The 26,178-nt window shown below is 42.6% G+C and overlaps 1 protein-coding gene across 1 annotated transcript in view; it reads right to left on the reverse strand.

Annotated features, from left to right (window-relative positions):
* Window positions 1-4,680: 4,680 nt before the first annotated feature.
* LOC115134925 (forkhead box protein O1-A-like) overlaps window positions 4,681-26,178 on the reverse strand; it is a 92,851-nt gene continuing 71,353 nt past the window's right edge. Inside the window, exons 2-4 of the mRNA XM_065023476.1 lie at window positions 19,613-19,804; window positions 10,310-11,733; window positions 4,681-10,156 (exon numbers count right to left, since the gene is read on the reverse strand). Of these exons, the coding sequence (XP_064879548.1) occupies window positions 10,330-11,733; window positions 19,613-19,804 (1,596 nt within the window). The 3' untranslated portion in view covers window positions 4,681-10,156; window positions 10,310-10,329. The remainder of the gene's footprint in view (window positions 10,157-10,309; window positions 11,734-19,612; window positions 19,805-26,178) is intronic.

The raw sequence follows: 26,178 nt of genomic DNA on the forward strand, positions 1-26,178 counted from the left end.
TCATTTCTTAGCAGGATCAGATGGTGACAGGGGTCCCAGCGGGGTCAGACCGCCAGGGAAGACCGGTCTACGGAGCTCAGGTGAATTTGACAGTATATTAACAATATCAGTGAATGATACAAGGTTCCATCTTGAATTGATGGGTAGACCTACAGTAGCTACAGGACAGCAGCTTAAGCTTAAAGTTAGAGTCTGGGATCTGGCAATAATGGTCATTTCAATTATTGAACCGTTGATTCTACTCTTGGTTAATATCATGTATAAATGTACACCAAGGTAATTCTTTATCATGCCTCCTCTTAGGAGCATCACATGGTGACAGGGGTCTCAGCAGGGTCAAGCAGCCAGGGAAGGCCAGTCTGTGATGGAGTTGAGGTTAATCTTTACAGATACAACACTTTAATCTCTCTGTGTAGCAAACACGGGACAAGCCAGATGCTATTTTAAGGCAGTCTGACATACCTCCAAAGTTGATTTCCAAACTGGATCAAGGGTTGATAGGCTTTTCCCAATGACACAAAACATGCAAAACAAAAATGTGAGGAAGATCTGGTAGAAGCTATTGATGATGATGAATGGATATAGGTATGTTTGAATGATTGAATGATGTTTCATATAATCTCAGACATAAATTACTGCAGTTTAAGACCATCCATAGAATGTACTATATGCCAGTGAAACTGAATAACAGTGTACATGCACTCAGAAATGTAATTCCTCTGCAGGAGGTGTAAAACACAAAAGGGGACATATTTGCAGATGTTATGGTCGTGTGAAGGCTGGCTGAAAGAGTATGTACTTTTATCTCAGCATGTCTACAGATTATCCCTTCTCTCTGTTTTTGTTTGCTTGGAAATGTTGATACTGGAGACAGTTATCTGAAGAAACTGTGTAACCAATCATTTCTAGTGGCTAAGAAATGCATTGCCCTTAATTGGAAGGTTGGTTATCCTCCCACAATGTCAAGTTATGTATCACTAGATTTGATTTATTACAAGATTAAGGGTATACTGGGCAACTTTCATAAGGTCTGGATGCCTTATAGGGAACACAGTACGACTAAAGGTGTCTGTATTGAAAACCTTCCCAAGTCAGGGGAGATAACCTTTTAGGCAATCCCTCGCTGCTGGGTTGCTCTGCCCTGGCCCTGGGGGTCTGACGTACTGTGGGTTGTCACTCTGGCCTTGGCCTAACACACCTGAAACTATTAATGAATGTTTCACTAAGATCCTAAAGCTGAGTGTGGTGTGTTGGGTTGGGGCACTGCAGGGTGGTGGACCCCTAAGAACAGGACGACCCAGCTATATTGTGTGCAAGTAAAAGTAGCTCTACAGTACTCTTAGGCCAATGTGTCACCCTGATCTGTTTCACCTGTCTTTGTGCTTGTCTCCACCCCCCTCCAGTTGTCACCCATCTTCCTCATTATTCCCAGTGTATTTATACCTGTGTTCTCGGTTTGTCTGTTGCCAGTTTGTCTTGTCTTGTCAGGTCTTACCAGCGTGTTCCCATCTCCCTGCTTGCTCAAGTTTTGTTCCCTAGTTTCCCCTGTTCTGACCATTCTGCCTGCCCTGACCCCGAGCCTGCTTGACATTCTGTACCTACCTGAATCTGACCCATTTACGAACCTCCACACTGGGCAGCGGGTCACCCCCGTAATCTCCCAGCCTACCCCAGTGTACTCATCGACTCTGGGGCAGATGAGAGTTTTTTTGGATGCTACCCTGGCATCCGAGCTGGGCATCCCCACTCAGCCCCTTTCCATTCCCTTGGACGTTAGAGTCCTGGACGGGCGCTCTATAGGCCGGGTCACTCACAATACCAATCCCATTGAATACGTGATATAGAAGATGTCTATAATAAAGGATGTCTTAATAAAGATAATCAAAAGACTGTGTATTTTTTCAAGTTGTTCAAGTTGTTAGACTATTGGTTAAAGCTGCAACACATTTATTTTTGAATTACCTTGGCAAGAACTGATCAATTCAAATACAGCATTCTATTAGAACATTACCGTTGGTTCCTTATTGTGATAATTCCATAAATTCAACACACAATGCAGGTCTGGAATGTGTCAACTGAACCACTTTCCCCGTAACAGCCCTAACCCAATCCCTCAAAATGAACTTGAAGAAAGGCAAAGGAAAAGAGAAAAGGAGGGGTGGTGGGGTTGTTCTCCAGATACACTGCCCCAGATAGTGAACCCAGCTTCCCTGTACTGTGTCCTCGAGTGCGCTCTGGAGATAGCTCTCTGGCCCTGTCCTCTTCTCTCCCACTGGGGAGAACATATGGGTGGCATGTGTGCTTGGTAGTGATGCGTGTCTATCCTGCACGAGCAGGTCACATTCCTCTAGAGCCAATTCTCTTCTGACGCCCCTGTCAATTTGTCTGTCTGAGACTGGGGGGGGGCAGGGGCCTGAGAGCCCTCCACATATAGTGCCGGAGAGGATGTCTGCCGTTTTACAGGCTCATAACCAACTGTGCTATTTTGTTTGTTTTTTCGCATTGTTTGTACCTCATTTTGTACATAATGTTGCTGCTACTGTCTCTTATGGCCCAGTATATCACTTCCTGACATCCAGGACCTATATACTAGGCGGTGTCAGAAGGCAGAGTGCCAAGTCTAGGACCAAAAGTCTCCTTAACAACTTCTACCCCCAAGCAATAAGACTGCTGAACAACTAAAATAATCAAATGGCCACCTGGACTATTTACATTGACCCCCCCCCTGTATTTACACTGCTGCTACTCTGTTTATTATCTATGCATAGTCATTTTACAAATGACCTGGACTATCCTATACCCCTGCACATTCACTCGGTACCGGTACCCCCTGTATATAGCCTCGTTATTGTTATGTAAATGTATAGTCACTTTTTGATTCATTAGATTTTTTTACTTTAGTTTATTTAGTAAATATTTTAGTAACTCTTTCTTGAGCTGCATTTTTGGTTAAGAGCTTTTAAGTAAGCATTTCACATTAAGGTCTACTACACCTGTTGTATTCAGCCTATGTGACAAATAAAATTTGATTTGAGAAACAGACGCATCACAAGTCCTCAACTGGCAGCTTCATTAAATAGTACCCGCAAAACACCAGTCTCAACATCAACAGTGAAGAGGCGACTCCGAGATGCTGGCCTTCTAGGCAGAGTTAAAAAAAAAGAAGCCATATCTCAGTCTGGCCAATAAAAAGAAAAGATTAAGATGGGCAAAAGAACACAGACACTGGAAAGAGTAACTTCACTGTTGACGTTGAGACTGGTGTTTTACGGGTACTATTTAATGAAGCTGCCAGTTGAGGCTTCTGTTTCTCAAAGTAGACACTCTAATGTACTTGTCCTCTTGCTCAGTTGTGCACCTGGGCCTCCCACTCTTTCTATTCTGGTTAGAGACCGTTTGCGCTGTTCTGTGATGGAGTACACAGCATTGTACGAGATCTTCAGTTTCTTGGCAATTTCTCGAATGGAATAGCCTTCATTTCTTAGAACAAGAATAGACTGACGAGTTTCAGAAGAAAGTTCTTCTGGCCATTTTGAGCCTGTAATCGATCCCACAAATGCTGATGCTCCAGATACTCAACTAGTCTAAAGAAGGCCCGTTTTATTGCTTCTTTAATCAGGACAACAGTTTTCAGCTATGCTAACATAATTGTAAATGGGTTTTCTAATGATCAATTAACCTGATGGTTGCTGATAATGGGCCTCTGTTCGTCTATGTAGATATTCCATTTAAAAAATCTGCCATTTCCAGCTACAATAGTCATTTACAACATTAGCAATGTCTACACTGTATTTCGGATCAATTTGATGTTATTTTACTGGACAAAAAAAAGTGCTTTTCTTTCAAAAACAAGTACATTTCTAAGTGACCCCAAACTTTTGAAAGGTAGTGTATATTATATTATAAGACATTATAAAGGCTCATATGTTTACAACAAATGATAGAGCATTATACTTGCAGGCTCTTCCTACTGAGTGAATGGCACTAGGAGGACCCCACACAGGTGTTTCCTGTAATATTAAAGATATATTAAATCGTTTTATAAAGGTTGAAGACGGTCCGAGATTGATATTGGCTGATCAACGTTTCATATAGTCCAATTTGGGGTGTTACTTTGGCTTTGAGTTTGGCTGAGGAATGAAATATCTTCTCTCCACATCCTGATCTGATGATTAACCCAAGACTGAAGAGAGTCATGAGAAGGTCACTGCAGTGCAGACCTGGTTTCAAATACTGTTGGAAATCATTTCAAATACTTTAGCTGTGTTTGATTGAGCTTGCCTGACAAAATGGAATCAATAGAATTATAGTGTCCCAAAAGTGTAAAACCATCTTTAGTCTGCATTCCAGGCAGGCTAAAGCAAACGATCGAAACATTTCAAATCGTATTTGAACCCAGGTCCGCTGAGGTTTAGATCTGAGTACACATTCTGCATGGAGTTCCAACAAGAGCCTGTAGAATCTAAATGAATCTAGCACCATTATAACTACATTATGTGTGTATAACATTGTGCCAATAACTGGAGAAGAATGTAGTGTACTCTAGATTAGGGATGTGAAGGGGTTGGGTGTCTGGTGAAAAGGTGCAAAGTACAGTGAGTAGGAAAAAGCAGCTTGCTATAGGGGTTACAAAGAGAGTGTCCACCAATTAATTATACAATGAATAGACAGCCACAAATATTTTCAGTGAGATCATTTATATATACATACGGCTTCAACCAACATCTGCAAAAAGATTTTTTTCACAAAATCTTGCATTTTTTTTGTAAATATGGCGCAGATAGAATAGTGTCAGGCACTTGCTCCTCGAGGTTCCAAGAAAGCACCATGGTGTAGCTGGCTGGTCTGAGTTGTCACTTCTCCCCTTTACGATATGACTACTTATTAAAGGGGAGGGTGGTTGGATGTTTTTTTAACACCAAGGCAAAAGAATAGCAGGCAACCTTTACATACATGTCAGGATAAACATTAACCAATAACAATTTAAATGTAATGAACACTCACCAGAAACAACTACAGTCAACACTAACTCATCAACATTGATTTTAAGATCAGCATCAACATTGCACAATAACCATTGACTTTAAGATTTGCCTGTGTCAAAATACAGTGCTTTCGGAAAGTATTCAGACCCCTAAACTTTTTCTACATTTTGTTACGTTACAGCCTTATTCTAAAATGGATTAAATAGTTATTTCCCCCCTCATCAATCTATACACAATACCCCATAACTACAAAGCAAAAACAGTTTTTTTAATATGGAAATATCATATTTACATAAGTATTCAGACCCTTTACTCAGAATTTGGTTGAAGCACATTTGGCAGCAATTACAGAGTCTTCTTGGGTATGACGCTACAAGCTTTGCTCCGTTCATCTTTCCCTCGATCCTGACTAGTCTCCCAGTCCCTGCCGATGAAAAACATCCCCACAGCATGATGCTACCACCATCATGCTTCACCTTAGGGATGGTGCTAGGTTTCCTCCAGACATGACACTTGGCATTCAGGCCAAAGAGTTCAATCCAGGTTTCTTCAGACCAGAGAATTTAGTTTTTCATGGTCTGAGAGTCCTTTAGGTGCCTTTTAACAAACTCCAAGTGGGCTGTCATGTGCCTTTTACTGAGAAGTGGCTTCCGTCTGGCCATGCTACCATGAAGGCCTGATTGGTGGAGTGCTGCAGAGATGGTTGTCCTTCTGGAAGGCTCTCCCATCTCCACATAGGAACTCTGAAGCTCTGTCAGAGTGACCATCGGGTTCTTGGTCACCTCCCTGACCAAGGCCCTCCTCCCCTCTGATTGCTCAATTTGGGCGGGCGGCCAGCTCTAGGAAGAGTTGGTGGTTCCAAACTTCTTCCATTTAAGAATGATGGAGGCCACTGTGTTCTTGGGGTCCTTCAATGCTGCAGAAATGTTTTGGTACCCTTCCCCAGATCTGTGCCTCGACACAATGCTGTCTTGGAGCCCTACGGACAATTCCTTCGACATCATGGCTTGGTTTTTGCTCTGACATGCACTGTCAACTGTGGGACCTTATATAGACAGGTGTGTGCCTTTCTAAATCATGTCCAATCAATTGAATTTACCAAAGGTGGACACCAATTAAGTTGTAGAAACATCTCAAAGATGGCCAATGGAAACAGGATGCACCTGAGCTCAATTTCGAGTTTCATAGCAAAGGGTAAATAAGATGTAAATAAGGTATTTCTGTTTTTTATTTGTAATACATTTGCAACAATTTCTAAAAACCCGTTTTCGCTTTGTCATTATGGGGTGTAGATTGATGAAGAAAAAAAGTAATTTAATCAATTTTAGAATTAGGCTGTAACGTAACAAAGTGTGGAAAAAGTCAAGTGGTCTGAATACTTTCCAAATGCACTGTATAATCATATAAGCAGTTAACAATTATAGATATAGTTTCCAATCAGAACTCAGAGGTCAAGTCTCTATACTTCAAACAAACAAGAGCTATTTTACAATATATATTCTGGGGTCCGGAATTATTGGATCCCTTGATAAAGATGCACAAAAAAGACTGTATAAAATAAATAGTACAAATACTGAGCTATAGTGTATAATAAAAAAAAATTATGTAAAAGAAAGGGGTCAAAATGATTGGATCTCATGCTTTCAATACTCCAGCACCCTCCCCTTGCAAGTATAATGACACTGAGCCTTTAAAAAAAATAGATATATAATGAGATTGGTGAACACATTGGGAAGGACATTCCGCCATACAAAATCTTTCCAGATCCTTGATATCCTTTGTCTGCGCTTATGGACTGCCCTCTTCAATTCAAACTACAGGTTTTCAATTGGGTTCTCAAGTCCAGAGACTGAGAAAAATATAAATTTTGTGTCCAATTAACCATTTCTTTGTGGATTTTGATGTGTGCTTGGTGTTATTGTCTTGCTATATGATCCACTTGCAAAGAAATGTCAGCTTCCTAGGAGAGGCAACAAGGTTTTTGTCCTGGTACTTGGTAAATTTCTGATGCCGTTGACCTTAACAAGGGCCGCTGGACCAGTGGAAGGAAAATAGTCTGATAACGTCAAAGATCCATCACTATATTTTACAGTAGAGTCAAGGTATTTTCTGCATTTGCACTGTTCTTTCGAAGGCCAAACCCACCATTGGTGTGTGTGGCCAAAGAGCTCTATTCTCATGTCATCTGACCATAGCACCGCCTGGAGTTTGCTAAACGGCATTGGTACTTGGATTGGAACCGGAGCTATGGTCATATGGCATGAAAATAGAGCTCTTTGGCCACCCACACGAGCATAGTGTTTGGCCTTCGAAAGAACAATGCATATGCAGAAAATACCTCATCCATAAAAACAAAATTGGAGCATACTTTATTGAGCATACTTTATTCAAAGAAACATATCTTTATTAAGAGATCCAATAATTCCGGACCCCACTGTAGATCATTTGTAATTCATAAACAAATCTCATTGTACTTTTATGGCAAATCTCAGACAAATATCAAAATACATTTGACTTTCCGTACATAAATTAAGAAATGTAACAGGCCCAAACACTTGTTTATGTTTGAGGATAAGCAGTTTTCTGTCAAATCTTTACAGTCAAAACTAATTATACAAAACACTTGAGCAACAACAAAACTTTAGAAGTGCAACATTGTAAACGTAAATTGGTCCGACTTTTATTCACGTTATCTTTTGTGTATATGTTGTTTACGAAGTCAATTTAAAAATGTCTACTTTCAGTTATTTTTTTTATTTTTATACAAACAGCAGCTAAGTAACAATGTCAGTTTCCAAAAACAAAGAGCACTTAAATCATTGCATAATCTATTAGCTGAATACTTCATTTTTTGTTGAGTATCTAAATCAAATAAAATAGTAACAAAAAGTTAAGATAATAATAATAATAATAAGATTTTATACGATATAATTTTCTCAAGAATGATGATCTGAAAACTGGAACTAACATAGTGTGTCGGTCCCAAATGGCACCATATTCCCTATGTAGTGTACTACTTTTGAACAGAACCCCATGTGCACTATATAGGGAATACAGTACCATTTGGGATGCAGACAGTCTCTCACAATAGGGTCTCTGTAGGTACTGCATACCCTATCTTAAATGTTTCATTAATTTCAAATAATCTACATATTAATTTATTATTATTTACAGTGAGGTCACATGCTGAAAGTAGGTAAGGGATATTGTTTTGAGAGAAAAAAATGGAATCAACAAAAAGTGAAAGAAGAAATATATTATATCACTCAGTACACATATAGCTGGTAAGGTTTGTGAATGGTCCATTGTAACATCAATAACATGTCCATCCATACTGTATATCAAGAAAAAAGTTATGGATCATATTTTATCCACATGTACTGTGACAGAACGGTGAGAGGTAAAATAAGTTGAGGTATGAGTGTGTGAGTGGGCGTTAACTCATCTTAAATTGCATTAATTAAACATGTTTAGTAAATAGCCAAGTGGGGGAGAGGCTGGTAAAGAGGGGAATCCATTTAGACCTCAAACTCAAATTAGATATTAATCTGGGGAACACAAGAACGCATCTTGTGGGGCAGATATACATGTGCCTGGAGTTTGAGACAGCTGATTTAGGTTAAGTCCCAAATGGCAACCTATAGGTACAGACTCTACCAGGTTACTCCAGCACTACACAGATTCTCACAGGTCACTCAGGGAATTATTATAAACTACAATGCAAAGTCTAGTAACAAATAAACGCCTTGACTTTCCAAAACTTACTTACATAAGTCTGAGACTATAAAAGGTGCAGTGAATCAGCACACTGACTCTAAAACATCAGGTTATTTAGGTTACACGTTTTGGTGTGTGACAAAAAAAGGAGGAAGAGAGGGAGGGTTGCTAGGGAGGAAAAAAGCTCAAATCCTGTGTTCTGCTGTTGAGCACTGTTATGTGAGATAAACTAGAGCCCATTATCAGCCTCTCAAATTATCGCTGCCCTCCTAATGCATACAGCGCCCTCACACCCACAGACAGAGAAGGAGAGGAAGAGGGGGCGAGAGCGAGAGAGATGAAGAGAGGAATTGAGAGTAATAAGGCACAAAGAGAGGCGAGTTAGAAAAGGGTAGGAGAGTGGGAGGGAAACGGTGAGAGTGAGAAAAGGGAGTCAGGGATGCGAGCTGAATGAAGGCCAGGGAGAGTGTGATCGTCACAATCAGATAGATGATGATTAGAGAAAAGTAGATGGAATTAGGAATCGTAACTCGAAAGCGAAGTGAAGGGCAAGAGAAGGGAAGAGTGATGAACAGCTGAGGAAAGAATAGCCTGAGATGTTAGATAAGTAACCACTTGCTGCACTTCTCTGATTTGTCCTATCACTAAAATACATATATTATCACTATGACTTTGGCTATCCCTATGCTGGCCTGGTTCCTGGGTAGATGGTTCAACATAGCATATTGGTCATTTGAAAGGCAATGAAAAATGAATTTTAAATGCACACAGAGAAAGGTGTAAGAATAATAAAAATGTAAGAATATTCCTTTTCACAAATATACACACAGTATACATTACATATGTTTGAAGAATTGTAGCATATTTTACATCCCTAATATTTTATTCATACATAATATGCCAAATGCTTTTTGACAACCTTGTTGAAAAGCACCCTGAAGGGCGGGACTGACCCCACTTGAATGTAGAGTAGAACAGACTCCATTCCAGTTGTTTTTGAAGAGCTAAAACTAGCCCTGATCTTGTGTGATTTTGACACTGAACATAAAAAAGAAATACACATGCCCAAAAACGATAATAACACAATAAAAACAAAATATATTTCACAACAAAAGATAGCTTTTTGTAAATTAGGCTCCAGCTTCTTCCAGGTTCTGTTGAAGTGAATGACATTGTGCCGAGTCGGGCGCTGCTGTATTTACAAAGCCAACTTCAGACGAGACGTTCCCTCCAAACAAGCACAGTCTCAGCCAGCCCCGATTCACTCTCTAAGCCCTTCCCCTTGGCCCTTACCCTTCGATCTTCGCAAAATGCATTATTTCTTCCACCTTACAGATCTGCAATGGATAGTGAGAGAATTGGGACGGGCTGATGATAGTGCTGTGGAGAGGGGCAATGGTTTCCTTAGACCTTTCCATTCTCTTAACGAAGGCCAGTGTCGAAGGGTGAAAAATCTGAAAAACCATGCATGTAAAACCATTAATAACTGCATTATCCATGGGTTTCAGGATTTCAAAACATTTACCACACATGGTTTGAGACACTCACCCACAGAATACTATATTATATTTACACTGTCAAATTATACTGTATCTCTATACACTCACCTGTCTGAGAGGTGTGTGTCCTAGCCAGACACCCAGCTGTGTGTGGTGGTCTTCACCCCAACCCCCTGACTGAACCCCTGAGAGGTTACCATGGGGTCAAAGTTGAAGTCCAGCGAGTCTCCGTCCATCAGCGTGTCATGAAGAACAGACTCCATGTCACACTCGAACCTCTCTATGGACATGTCGTCTAGATCACTAGGCAGCCTCTCCTGATGATGGTTGTGATATTGGTGGTGATGGTGAGCCTGGGGATGACCAGAGCTGTGGCCGTGGCCTGGACCTGGCCTCACATAACCATTAGCACTGCTGCCGTAGCTGGGTGGAGGAGCTCCGCTGTGGTGGGGACTATGGTTTTGGTGGCCTGAGGCTGGGTGACCACCACCACCACGTGGCTGCTGCTGTAGCTGGTGGATGTGTGTCCTGAGGCTAGCAAGACGGGCTGGGCCCCCGGCGTGGTTCAGGCTGGTCAGGGGAATCAGGCCACAGCTGTTCATGGAGGGCCCAGAGGGGGGAGGGCCCTGGCTGTGGAGGGGCCGCGGGTGAGGGTGAGGATGTGACTGAGGGTGCTGTGGGTGTTGCTGAGGTGGGGGACTCATTATCTTCACCCCCCCGTGCCCCCCTACCTGCACCTGGCTGCTGTAGTTGGGAAGCATCCGCCCTCCTCTTCCTCTCCCAGACTGGGACACTACAGTCTCCATGGAGGGCATGGCCTCCCCACCACAACAAGGGTCGGCTACGTCAGAGGTCAACAGCTCCTTGAGTAGCCCAGCAGGGCAGTTGTAATGGCTCAGGAAGGGTGCGAAGGACCCTGGCGACTTGCTCTCTTGCAGCGTCTGCATGGGGATGGGAGAGAGATGTGGGCTATTCATCCCTGGCCCGGCCTGGCCGTAGTGGCACTTCCTATAGTCCTGCTGTTGGGGCTGGGGGTGAGGGGTCATGGAGGGGGAGCTATAAGGGCTGTTCTGAAGCTTGGAGGAGGGAGAGGACCGGGAGGAGTCAGGCCCAGACCCAGGACCACCGCCTACCCCCAGCTGGGTTTGATTCTTGGGGGACAGCAGGTTGAGGTTGTCAAGGAGGCTATCCATCACATTCTCTGTTCCGTGGTGACCGTGATGATGACCACCCATGGAGTCGACCAGGCCCACCTCTGATAGGCTAGGCAGGGTGGCCATGGAGGTCATCTTAGGCCCTACCCCTCCGGGGTAGCCCATGTGGATGTCGGCCTCTGATAGGTCGACCTCCTGTTCCAAGAAGGGAGAACGACGGCCAGAGAGGGTGGAGGCGTCGGAGCTGGTGCGCGTCCGGAAGGTGGTCCAGGCCTCGAAGTCGTCGTTGCTGTGGCTATGGGAGTTGGGGCTGCCGAGCCACTTGGAGTACTGGAAGCCTCCCGGGCTGTCTGCACCCCCATCCACCTGGAGAGCCACCTGGCGAGAGGAGAAGCACAGAGGTGAGCTCAGGTAGACAAAGGTACACGGGTGGACAGGCCCCTGGCTAAAAGAAAAACTCTGCACATTAGGTAGAGAATGCTTTAGTTCCAGCACCCTCAGATTCAGCAGCATACCACCCTGCATCCCACTGCTGGCTTGCTTCTGAAGCTAAGCAGGGTTGGTCCTGGCTGGTCCCTGGATGGGAGACCAGATGCTGCTGGAAGTGGTGTTGGAGGGCCAGGAGGAGGCACTCTTTCCTCTGGTCTAAAACATATTCCAATACCCCAGGGCAGTGATTGGGGACACTGCTCTGTGTAGGGTGCTGTCTTTCGGATGGGACGTTAAACGGGTGTCCTGACTCTCTGAGGTCATTAAAGATCCCACAGCACTTATCGTAGGGGTGTTAACCCCGGTGTCCTGGCTAAATTCTCAATCTGGCCCTCAAACCATCATGGCCACCTAATCATCCCCAGTTTACAATTGGCTCATTCATCCCCCTCCTCTCCCCTGTAACTATTCCCCAGGTTGTTGCTGTAAATGAGAATGTGTTCTCAGTCAACTTACCTGGTAAAATAAAAACAAATCAACAGATTAACCTACACTGAGTATTCCAAACATTAGGAACACCTTCCTAATATTGAGTTGCAACCCCCCACCCATCTATGTCTCAAGGCTTAAAAATCCTTCTTTAACCTGTCTCATTCCCTTCATCTACACTGATTGAAATTGATTTAACATGTGACATCAATAAGGGATCATAGCTTTCACCTGGATTCACCTGGTCAGTCTGTCATGGGACCCATGTTGGGTTGTTGAGATGACCAAAACATGGGTTCATTTAACCATCAATTGGGTTATATTCACTTTGATGCTCGGTTGATCCAGAAGATGGGTATTTTGTAATGTAATCCATTGGTTATTTTCAGGAGGTGTGTCTTATTAGGGTAGTGGCTTTCAGATAGTTATTTTCGCCACCTAAGTTAATGTAATTTGTGTTCATCATTTTAAGTTGGTACACTGCAAATTTTATTTTCATTAAATATGTTTGCACATGGCATATTCTAATATAATATTAAAAGCATAAGTATTTACATATTGTAAATCTAAGGGTGCTGGTGTCGCTATATACATAAAAGACAAGCTTTCGGGGACCATGCTTAAGGCCTACCTCCAGGATTTCAGGTCTAGCCACAACACTGTCATAGAAATATTGAAGGTTCTGAATGATGTTCACTGTGTCATGGATAGGAAGCAGCATTGTGTATCTGTATTCATAGACCTGTTAAAGACATTTGAAACTGTGGACCATACTGTCCTGGTGCAGAAATGGAAGTGTATTGGGATTACTGTGTCATGCTCTGGAGTGGTTCGTGAACTACCTGTCAAATCGAACCCAGTGTGTTAAGGCAGATGATTGTAAGTCGGACACCATAGAGTTGTTCGGATGTGCCTCAAGGATCACCTTTAGATACCCTGTTGTTTATAATATAGATCAACAACATTGGGAGACATATTGAGACAGCTGATGCACATTTCGTATGTGGATGACACTGTGCTCTATTCAATTGGCAGCAGCTTGACTTTTGAACAAGCTCAAACAGCTTTTAACATCATTCAACAGAATCTGTACGATTTTAAGCTAGTTCTGAATTCCTCTAAACTAAAATGCATGTCCCAAGTGGCGCAGTGATCTAAGGCACTGCATTGCAGCGCTTGAGTCGTCACTACAGCCTCGAGAGACCCATGAGGCGGCCCACAATTGGCTCAATGTTGCCCGGGTTATTGGTGGGTTTGGCTGGCCGTAATATCCGAGTCTAGCGACTCGTTGTGGAGGGCTGGGTGCCCGCAAGCTGACTTTGGTTTTTTATTTTTATTTTTTATTTTTTATTTCACCTTTATTTAACCAGGTAGGCTAGTTGAGAACAAGTTCTCATTTGCAACTGCGACCTGGCCAAGATAAAGCATAGCAGTGTGAACAGACAACACAGAGTTACACATGGAATAAACAATTAACAAGTCAATAACACAGTAGGAAAAAAAATGGGCAGTCTATATACAATGTGTGCAAAAGGCATGAGGAGGTAGGCGAATAATACAATTTTGCAGATTAACACTGGGGTGATAAATGATCAGATGGTCATGTACAGGTAGAGATATTGGTGTGCAAAAGAGCAGAAAAGTAAATAAATAAATAAAAAAAACAGTATAAAAACAGTATGGGAATGAGGTAGGTGAAAATGGGTGGGCTATTTACCAATAGACTATGTACAGCTGCAGCGATCGGTTAGCTGCTCGGATAGCTGATGTTTGAAGTTGGTGAGGGAGATAAAAGTCTCCAACTTCAGCGATTTTTGCAGTTTGTTCCAGTCACAGGCAGCAGAGTACTGGAACGAAAGGCGGCCAAATGAGGTGTTGGCTTTAGGGATGATCAGTGAGATACACCTGCTGGAGCGTGTGCTACGGATGGGTGTTGCCATCGTGACCAGTGAACTGAGATAAGGCGGAGCTTTACCTAGCATGGACTTGTAGATGACCTGGAGCCAGTGGGTCTGGCGACGAATATGTAGCGAGGGCCAGCCGACTAGAGCATACAAGTCGCAGTGGTGGGTGGTATAAGGTGCTTTGGTGACAAAACGGATGGCACTATGATAGACTGCATCCAGTTTGCTGAGTAGAGTGTTGGAAGCCATTTTGTAGATGACATCGCCGAAATCGAGGATTAGTAGGATAGTCAGTTTTACTAGGGTAAGCTTGGCGGCGTGAGTGAAGGAGGCTTTGTTGCGGAATAGAAAGCCGACTCTTGATTTGATTTTCGATTGGAGATGTTTGATGTGAGTCTGGAAGGAGAGTTTGCAGTCTAGCCAGACACCTAGGTACTTATAGATGTCCACATATTCAAGGTCGGAACCATCCAGGGTGGTGATGCTAGTCGGGCATGCGGGTGCAGGCAGCGATCGGTTGAAAAGCATGCAATTGGTTTTACTCGCGTTTAAGAGCAGTTGGAGGCCACGGAAGGAGTGATGTATGGCATTGAAGCTCGTTTGGAGGTTAGATAGCACAGTGTCCAATGACGGGCCGAAAGTATATAGAATGGTGTCGTCTGCGTAGAGGTGGATCAGGGAATCGCCCGCAGCAAGAGCAACATCATTGATATATACAGAGAAAAGAGTCGGCCCGAGAATTGAACCCTGTGGCACCCCCATAGAGACTGCCAGAGGACCGGACAGCATGCCCTCCGATTTGACACACTGAACTCTGTCTGCAAAGTAATTGGTGAACCAGGCAAGGCAGTCATCCGAGAAACCGAGGCTATTGAGTCTGCCGATAAGAATATGGTGATTGACAGAGTCGAAAGCCTTGGCGAGGTCGATGAAGACGGCTGCACAGTACTGTCTTTTATCGATGGCGGTAATGATATCGTTTAGTATCTTGAGCGTGGCTGAGGTGCACCCGTGACCGGCTCGGAAACCAGATTGCACAGCGGAGAAGGTACGGTGGGATTCGAGATGGTCAGTGACCTGTTTGTTGACTTGGCTTTCGAAGACCTTAGATAGGCAGGGCAGGATGGATATAGGTCTATAGCAGTTTGGGTCCAGGGTGTCTCCCCCTTTGAAGAGGGGGATGACTGCGGCAGCTTTCCAATCCTTGGGGATCTCAGACGATATGAAAGAGAGGTTGAACAGGCTGGTAATAGGGGTTGCGACAATGGCGTCAGATAGTTTCAGAAATAGAGGGTCCAGATTGTCAAGCCCAGCTGATTTGTACGGGTCTAGGTTTTGCAGCTCTTTCAGAACATCTGCTATCTGGATTTGGGTAAAGGAGAACCTGGAGAGGCTTGGGCGAGGAGCTGCGGGGGGCGGAGCTGTTGGCCGAGGTTGGAGTAGCCAGGCGGAAGGCATGGCCAGCCGTTGAGAAGTGCTTATTGAAGCTTTCGATAATCGTGGATTTATCGGTGGAGACCGTGTTACCTAGCCTCAGTGCAGTGGGCAGCTGGGAGGAGGTGCTCTTGTTCTCCATGGACTTCACAGTGTCCCAGAACTTTTTGGAGTTGGAGCTACAGGATGCAAACTTCTGCCTGAAGAAGCTGGCCTTAGCTTTCCTGACTGACTGCGTGTATTGGTTCCTGACTTCCCTGAACAGTTGCATATCACGGGGGCTATTCGATGCTATTGCAGTCCGCCACAGGATGTTTTTGTGCTGGTCGAGGGCAGTCAGGTCTGGAGTGAACCAAGGGCTGTATCTGTTCTTGGTTCTGCATTTTTTGAACGGAGCATGCTTATCTAAAATGGTGAGGAAGTTACTTTTAAAGAATGACCAGGCATCCTCAACTGACGGGATGAGGTCAATGTCCTTCCAGGATACCCGGGCCAGGTCGATTAGAAAGGCCTGCTCACAGAAGTGTTTTAGGGAGCGTTTGACAGTGATGAGGGGTGGTCGTTTGACTGCGGCTCCGTGGCGGATACAGGCAATGAGGCAGTGATCGCTGAGATCCTGGTTGAAGACAGCGGAGGTGTATTTGGAGGGCCAGTTGGTCAGGATGACGTCTATGAGGGTGCCCTTGTTTACAGAGTTAGGGTTGTACCTGGTGGGTTCCTTGATGATTTGAGTGAGATTGAGGGCATCTAGCTTACATTGCCAGCAGGACGGTGTTTCCTCCGACACATTGGTGCTGCCGGATTCCGGGTTATGCGAGCAGTGTATCAAGAAGCAGCGCGGGTTGGCAGCGTCCTGTTTTGGAGGATGCATGGCTCTCGACCTTCGCCTCTCCAGAGTCCGTAGGGGAGTTGCAGCGATGGGACAAGATTATAACTACCAATTGGTGAGTAAAAGCGGTAAAAGTACAAAAAATATATATATAACAATAATAATTGTAAAAAAATATATACAGTACCAGTCAAAAGTTTGGACAAATCTACTCATTCAAGGGTTTTTCTAAGGGTTTTTCTTTTTTTAACTATTTTCTACATTGTAGAATAGTGAAGACATCAAAACTATGAAATGACATATGGAATCATGTAGTAACACAATATATATATATATATTTGAGATTATTCAAAGTAGCCACCCTTTGCCTCGATGACAGCTCTGTACTCTCTTGGCATTCTCTCAACCAGCTTCCCCTGGAATGCTTTTCCAACAGTCTTGAAGGAGTTCCCACATATGCTGAGCACTTGTTGGCTACTTTTCCTTCACTCTGCAGTCCAACTCATCCCAAACCATCTCAACTGGGTTGAGGTCAGGTGATTGTGGAGGCCAGGTCATCTGATGCAGCCCTCCATCACTCTCCTTCTTGGTCAAATAGCCCTTACACAGCCTGGAGGTGTGTTGGGTCATTGTCCTGTAGAAAAACAAATGATAGTCCCACTAAGCGCAAACCAGATGGGATGGCGTATCGCTTCAGAATGCTGTGATGTCCATGCTGGTTAAGTGTGCCTTGAATTCTAAATAAATCACAGACAGTGTCACCAGCAAAGCACCCCCACACTATCACACCTCCTCCTCCATGCTTCACATGGGAACCACACATGCCGAGATCATCCGTTCACCTACTCTGCGTCTCACAAAGACACAGCGGTTGGAAACAAAAATCTGAAATTTAAGACTAAAAGACAGATTTCCACCAGTCTAATGTCCATTGCTTGTGTTTCTTGGTCCAAGCAAGTCTCTTCTTATTATTGGTTTCCTTTAGTTGGGGTTTCTTTGCAGCAATTTGACCATCAGGCCTGATTCACGGAGTCTCCTCTGAACAGTTGATGTTGAGATGTGTCTGTTAACTTTACCTCCGTGAATCACTTATTTGGGCTGCAATTTCTGATGCTGGTAACTCTAATTAATGTATCCTCTGCAGAAGAAGTAACTCTGGGTCTTCCTTTCCTTTGGCGGTCCTCATGAGACAGTTTCGTCATAGCGCTTGATAGTTTTTGCGACTGCACTTGAAGAAACTTTGAAAGTTCTTGAAATTTTGCAAAATGATTGACCTTCATGTCTTAAAGTAATGATGGACTGTCGTTTCTCTACGCTTATTTTAGCTGTTCTTGCCATAATATGGGACTTGGTCTTTCACCAAATAAGGCCATCTTCTGTATACCACCCCTACCTTGTCACAACACAACTGATTGGCTCAAACGCATTAAGAAGGAAATAAATTCCACAAACGAACTTTTAACAAGGCACGCCTGTTAAATACTCATTTTCCACCATAATTTGCAAATGAATTTGTTAAAAATCCTACAATGTGATTTTCTGGATTTTTTCTCTCTCATTTTGTCTTGTCATAGTTGAATTGTACCTATGATGAAAATTACAGGCCTCTCTCATCTTTTTAAGTGGGAGAACTTGCACAATTGGTGGCTGACTAAATACTTTTTTGCCCCACTGTAATTACTACCTTGGAAGGACATTCTATATTGCAAGTCTAAACTCACAAATATCTGTGAGTTTGGGTGGATGAGAAGTTGAGCTTCACCACCCATGCAGAGAACCTTGTTAGGAAACTCAAGCTGTGTTGGTTTTTATTACTGGCACAAAGCTTGCTTTTTCTTTTCCGCTAGAAAATGGTTGATTCGTTGCACTTCTCTCTCTGTGTGTTGGACTATGGTGATACTATTTATGTGCAAGCCTCACGCTCTACACTGAAGGCTCTTGACTCTGTGTATCATGTAGTACTTTGTTTTGTCATCAGTCAGAGGTGTCTTACTCACCATTGTGATCGCTACAGTGCTGTCAGGTGGACATCACTAGCAACATGCAGGCTCAAACTCTGGTACATTCTTATTTACAAGGACATTTTAGGAAAACTGCCATTTTATCTACAGATATCCTCTCTTCTAGCTCAAACTGAAAACACATACAACCTCAGCTCTCAACCTTGTTTCATGCTAAGAGTCCCGAAAATTTAGAGCCGAGCATGGAATAAGGTCCTTTCATTACTCAGCCCTCAGTCTTGGAATTCCATCCAAGCCAGCCTAAAACTCCAGGACCTAGTGTCGTGGGAGGACTTCAAAGGATAAATAGATTAACAGGTTGTTGAGAAATTTTGTTTTTCCTAGTTGCCACCTGATGTCAGTTGTTTGCATTGCCTTACGTAAAGAAGCATGTTGTTTTACTTCACACACACCACACACATGCCTGCACGCGTACGCACACACGCGCACGCACACACACACACACTGTTTGTTTACTGCTGTATTTGTGCTGTTGCCAGTGTCTTTTTTCTGTGTTGTCCGTTTTGTCTTATATTGTTTGTTCTTTCTGTTTTTTTTGTCCCAGACCACATCCCCACAGGAGGCCTTTTGTCTCTTGCCAGGCCATCACTGTAAATAACAATTTATTCTTGACTTGCCTGGTTGACTTGACTTGCCTGGTTAAATAAAGGTGAAATGAAATCAATAAAAATAAAGGTTCAATTAAATAAAAGTTCTAAATATCCCAACATTTGAATATGCATAGGCTTCAAGGAACTCATACAGTTGTGTACGCCTCATTAAAGCTACAAAACCGTCAGTGTTCAAGCTTAACATGTGATAACAATACAACAGTAGAGATGAACCGGAATGACGTTAACTCTCACATGTAGCCAAAAATAACTATCTGAAAGCCACACCCTTACTAAGCCACGCCTCCAATCTACTGATCTGACCCGCTGGGTCATATCTCAATAACCCAGCATCAATAACCCAACCGTGCTCTTTTTAAAGAAAATGACCCATCTAAGTGACCCAATGCCTGCAACCCAGCAGTTGGGTTATCCATACAACCCAGCATTTTGTTTTTGGTGTGGTCTATGTTATTCACTCTTCCATATTGACAAACAAACACTGTAGAGGTTCTAAAAATGAAGCTAATAATAGACCATCTCCATTCTACTCCTTCCTACCTTCTTCTTTGCAGCCCGTCCTCTGCTCTTGGTGAACTTGCTGTTGTTGTCCATGGAGGCAGCTCTACGTCGGGGGGACTTCCCGCTCTTCCCTCCCTCGGGGTTCAGCATCCACCAGGAGCTCTTCCCTGTCCCCTCATTCTGCACACGAACAAAACGACTGTGGAGGGACAGGTTGTGGCGGATGGAGTTCTGGAGGAGAGAGTTTTGATTTAACATCCTAATAGACATTTGCAAATAACACCATTCAGGCTTTCTGTGTCTTTAAACGTTTTAGGATATACTGTAAATTGCTTAAAGGAGTTGCTCAAATAATGTATGACCTCTGATTCCCCAATGATGGTGCAAATTTGTTTTCCTCAACAGTGTTCTTCCACTACAGAATCCATATCTACCTGACCTAATCTCCCCCCTAAGACAGTTGACGGTGTGATGTGTCAGTGTGTGTTTGAGGGGGCACTTCAACCAGGAACACCACAGTCCCAGCTGCTCAATAGGAGTTACAAAGAGGAGACATTACCTATTGGGCTTGAAGGGGAAAACTCATCTGTGAGTTTTGTCATACGAGGTGGAGGTGCAGAGTGAAATCAAAATAAACAGACCAGACAGATAGACGAACAGTACCATGCTCTGCGCTGTATGTACACACACACACACACACACACACACACACACACCCTCCCTAATTATATTTGGACTAGCCAGCTTTTTCCACTCACTTCCAGACAAGACCGTTGTTGGCAGGGCCCCCTCTCTGGTGGGGGAGGGAAGGAGAGAGGGGGAGAGAGGGGCATGTGGGCAGAAGGATCAGGATGTGGTGGTATCATTCAAACATTTCTGTAAATATTTGGCCTCCTGCACACAAACATACTGTTAACTGAAAGTGTTGGGTCTGTGAACTAGAGATCGACCGATTATGATTTTTCAACGCCGATACCGATTATTAGAGGACCCAAAAAAAGCAGATACCGATTTTTTAAACTATTTTATTTGTAATAATGACAATTACTACAATACTGAATGAACACTTATTTTAACTTAATATAATACATCAATAAAATTGATTTAGCCTCAAATAAATAATGAAACATGTTCAATTTGGTTTAAATAATGCAAAAACAAAGTGTTTGAGGAGAAAGTAAAAGTGCAATATGTGCCATGTAAGAAAGCTAAAGTTTAAGTTCCTTGCTTAGAACATGAGAACATATGAAAGCTGGTGGTTCCTTTTAACATGAGTCTTCAATATTCCCAGGTAAGAAGTTTTAGGTTGTAGTTATTATAGGAATTATAGGACTATTTCTCTCTATACGATTTGTATTTCATATACCTTTGACTATTGGATGTTCTTATAGGCACTTTAGTATTGCCAGTGTAACAGTATAGCTTCCATCCCTCTCCTCGCCGCTACCTGGACTCGAACCAGGAACACATCGACAACAGCCACCCTCGAAGCAGCGTTACCCATGCAGAGCAAGGGGAACAACGTCTCCAAGTCTTAGAGCGAGTGACGTTTGAAACGCTATTAGCGCGCAACCTGCTAACTAGCTAGCCATTTCACATCGGTTACACCAGCCTAATCTTGGGAGTTGATAGGCTTAAAGTTATAAACAGCGCAATGCTTGAAGCATTGCGAAGAGCTGCTGGCAACGAAAGTGCTGCTTGAATGAATGCTTACGAGCCAGCTGGTGCCTTCCACTGCTCAGTCAGTCTGCTCTATCAAATCATAGACTTAATTATAACATAATAACAGAAATACGAGCCTTAGTTTCTGGATTCGACCATATTAATGACCTATCTCGAAAACAAGACGTTTATTCTTTCAGTGAAATACGGAACCGTTCCATATTTTATCTAACGGGTGGCATCCATCAGTCTAAATATTCCTGTTACATTGCACAACCTTCAATGTTATGTCATAATTACGTAAAATTCTGGCAAATTAGTTTGCAATGAGTCAGGCTTCCCAAACTGTTGCATATACCCTGACTATGCATGTAATGAACACAAGAGAAGCGACACAATTTCACCTGGTTAATATTGCCTGCTAACCTGGATTTCTTTTAGCTAAATATGCAGGTTTAAAAATATATACTTCTGTGTATTGATTTTAAGAAAGGCATTGATGTTTATGGTTAGGTACACGTTGGAGCAACAACAGTCCTTTTTCACGAATGCGCACCGCATCGATTATTACGCAGGACACGCTAGATAAACTAGTAATATAATCAACCATGTGTAGTTATAACTAGTGATTATGATTGATTGTTTGAAAAAATAAAATAAAATGTAATCAAAATATATGCAAATTCTACCGAACTGTTTCGGCTGGGAAGCACGTGGACGCATTTAGGATATCCAACAGCTGGAATTTTTATTCATCTGTAATTTAGGGTTAGGAATGTTGTGCGGAGACTACCTAAGGCATTTAAACAGGAACAAACATTTCAGTAACAGCTACAAAAAACTGATTGGATTAGTTTAGATTTTTGTTTGTGTACTATAAGATTAATCTATCAATCAATGCACAAACATAGATATTGAAACAAACAATTCAAAAAAATCTATCTGCAATAGAGCATGCTGGGAAATATGATAATGCTGGGCTGAAGTAATGTGTATGAGTTTCAGGTACCTGTATTAGGGTAAAACTAGGCCCTCAAAATAAGTCCTAATGAAATACGGATAGTATTGTGTTAAATAACATTTTTTTATTGATAACATATTTGCTTAGGATCTTACTTGGTGAATTCCATAGGAACAAAAACGGATAAATGCCACAACCAAAAGGCAAGACACTCTGGGAAATATTTGAATTAGTCTTTACACTAAGCAGTGTGTTAAATTAACACTGTTCTGGTGTCTGTGGGTCCACAGACTCAACACTTTCAGTGTTAATTTAACAATCTGTGTTAATTCAGTTGTTGTTTTTTTACCCTGGAGAATTTGCTATGTATATATTGAGTCTTCCTGTGTTAAAGAGCACTGATTTGTCTTTCTCAGTATAGTTTCTATTCTATAACTACTACATCACCTTCAGAGGTGGTAGAAGGTAATATAAGAAGCCGCTCTTTCTGTCTATGAAGGGATGGCTAGTTGAGGTGACTTGAGGACAAATGGATAGTAATGGAGATTCAGGGTCTAACAAGTCAAATACCATACCTTAAACCTTCCCTTACACCCAAACACAAAAAAAGCACAGATCATAATTTCCGAGACGTATGTATTTGTCACTAAAGCTCCACTTAGCTTTACTGTACTTTATGAATGCCCAGCACCATTACTCCTAGTATTCAGGATCTACTACAGCGTTTCACAAACTTGGTCCTCGGGACCCCTGTGGGAACACAAAAAAAGCACAGATCATAATTTCCGAGACGTATGTATTTGTCACTAAAGCTCCACTTAGCTTTACTGTACTTTATGAATGCCCAGCACCATTACTCCTAGTATTCAGGATCTACTACAGCGTTTCACAAACTTGGTCCTCGGGACCCCTGTGGGGGGGGGCACGTTTAGTTTTTTCCCCTAACACTACACAGCTGATTCAAATAATCAACTAATCATCAATCTTTGATCATTTGAATCAACTGGGTAGTGTTAGGGAAAACGAAACGTGCCCCCCCACAGGGGTCCCGAGGACCAAGTTTGGGAAACAGCTGATTCAAATGATCAAAGATTGATGATTAGTTGATTATTTGAATCAACTAATTATTTGAATCAACTAATCATCAATATTTGATCATTTGAATCAGCTGTGTAGTGTTAGGGGAAAAAACGAAACGTGCCCCCCCCACACAGGGGTCCCGAGGACCAAGTTTGGGAAACCCTGGTCTACCATGTCAAATACCAAGCCTTAAACCTTAAAACATATGTCCCTCTAGCTCTGGGGTTACAGGACAGGGCTCTGCGCAGTGGGCCTTTAATACACTTTAAGTATGGTTTGGGACCTGAGATGTTTTGATACCATAATCAGTAAAGGATCCCTGTAGCCCTCCACCCTGACTATAACCTTGTTTACAATCTACAAAGATGTGCAGGTCTTTGAGGTGTGCACTCTGAGCCAGAGATTAAGGTGCTAGTTGCTAGCGTTGCAGTGTGATTTAAAAAGAAACAAAATAGAGAGGAGTGTTTTCTTCAACATTTCAGTCACAACACACACTGCACACAAACAACCAATGGTTGTAATCCTCTTCACAATAGCTCTTAATAACACGTTTCCTGTGGGGCTCCACCCTGTTTCACCTGTACAATCCTTTAACGCCCATCTATCAACTCCCCCTCACACACACACACACACACACACACACACACACACACACACACACACACACACACACACACACACACACACACACACACACACACACCTACAAACACACACACCCTAACCACATACACCATCAAACAGAGAGAAAAAATATAAGCAAGAGAGAAAGTACAAAGGTAGGGAAAAAATGTTTTTAAAAGGTATTCTTTCGTTTTTAAAGGAGGGCCAGGCTGTGTTACAAGAGACACCCAGAGAAATAGTTTCAAGAGATCAGTAAATTGAAATAGTTCCCCACCCAAACCATTCCTCTTTCAAGAAAATTTACTGCGGCTCTTTAATTATTTGTTATTCTTATCTCTTATCTCTTTTTTTCCCGTTGGTATTTTCTTAAAACAGCATTGTTGGTTAATTAAGGTCTTGTAAGAAAGCATTTCACTGTAAGGTCTACAAATGTTGTATTTGGCGCATGTGACAAACACAATTTGATTTGATTATTTGACAGTCGGATAAGTTATAATTCACAACCACATATGTACTGTATAATCTCACCACCCAGAACCAAATTTCGCGGTGCATGTTTTCCAGTCACAAGAGACCCAACTTGGCTAGACCAGTGGGTTCTGTGAGGCAAGATCTGATTAGCCTGGATCTACTCGAAGGGGGTTTGAGTAACACTTTCTCTTCATGACTCACTTCCACTCTGTGTGTGTGTGTGGGTCAAATCAAAGTTCATTGGTCGCGTACACAGATTTGCAAATGTTATTGCTACAGTGCCTTGCGAAAGTATTCGGCCCCCTTGAACTTTGCGACCTTTTGCCACATTTCAGGCTTCAAACATAAAGATATAAAACTTTATTTTTTTGTGAAGAATCAATAACAAGTGGGACACAATCATGAAGTGGAACGACATTTATTGGATATTTAAAACTTTTTTAACAAATCAAAAACTGAAAAATTGGGCGTGCAAAATTATTCAGCCCCTTTACTTTCAGTGCAGCAAACTCTCTCCAGAAGTTCAGTGAGGATCTCTGAATGATCCAATGTTGACCTAAATGACTAATGATGATAAATACAATCCACCTGTGTGTAATCAAGTCTCCGTATAAATGCACCTGCACTGTGATAGTCTCAGAGGTCCGTTAAAAGCGCAGAGAGCATCATGAAGAACAAGGAACACACCAGGCAGGTCCGAGATACTGTTGTGAAGACGTTTAAAGCCGGATTTGGATACAAAAAGATTTCCCAAGCTTTAAACATCCCAAGGAGCACTGTGCAAGCGATAATATTGAAATGGAAGGAGTATCAGACCACTGCAAATCTACCAAGACCTGGCCGTCCCCTCTAAACTTTCAGCTCATACAAGGAGAAGACTGATCAGAGATGCAGCCAAGAGGCCCATGATCACTCTGGATGAACTGCAGAGATCTACAGCTGAGGTGGGAGACTCTGTCCATAGGACAACAATCAGTCGTGTATTGCACAAATCTGGCCTTTATGGAAGAGTGGCAAGAAGAAAGCCATTTCTTAAAGATATCCATAAAAAGTGTTGTTTAAAGTTTGCCACAAGCCACCTGGGAGACACACCAAACATGTGGAAGAAGGTGCTCTGGTCAGATGAAACCAAAATTGAACTTTTTGGCAACAATGCAAAACGTTATGTTTGGCGTAAAAGCAACACAGCTCATCACCCTGAACACACCATCCCCACTGTCAAACATGGTGGTGGCAGCATCATGGTTTGGGCCTGCTATTCTTTAGCAGGGACAGGGAAGATGGTTAAAATTGATGGGAAGATGGATGGAGCCAAATACAGGACCATTCTGGAAGAAAACCTGATGGAGTCTGCAAAAGACCTGAGACTGGGACGGAGATTTGTCTTCCACCAAGACAATGATCCAAAACATAAAGCAAAATCTACAATGGAATGGTTCAAAAATAAACATATCCAGGTGTTATAATGGCCAAGTCAAAGTCCAGACCTGAATCCAATCGAGAATCTGTGGAAAGAACTGAAAACTGCTGTTCACAAATGCTCTCCATCCAACCTCACTGAGCTCGAGCTGTTTTGCAAGGAGGAATGGGAAAAAATGTCAGTCTCTCGATGTGCAAAACTGATAGAGACATACCCCAAGCGACTTACAGCTGTAATCGCAGCAAAAGGTGGCGCTACAAAGTATTAACTTAAGGGGGCTGAATAATTTTGCACGCCCAATCAGTTTTTGATTTGTTAAAAAAGTTTGAAATATCCAATAAATGTCGTTCCACTTCATGATTGTGTCCCACTTGTTGTTGATTCTTC

Source organism: Oncorhynchus nerka, linkage group LG10, assembly GCF_034236695.1.
Source record: "Oncorhynchus nerka isolate Pitt River linkage group LG10, Oner_Uvic_2.0, whole genome shotgun sequence".
NCBI classification, from domain to species: Eukaryota; Metazoa; Chordata; class Actinopteri; order Salmoniformes; family Salmonidae; genus Oncorhynchus; species Oncorhynchus nerka.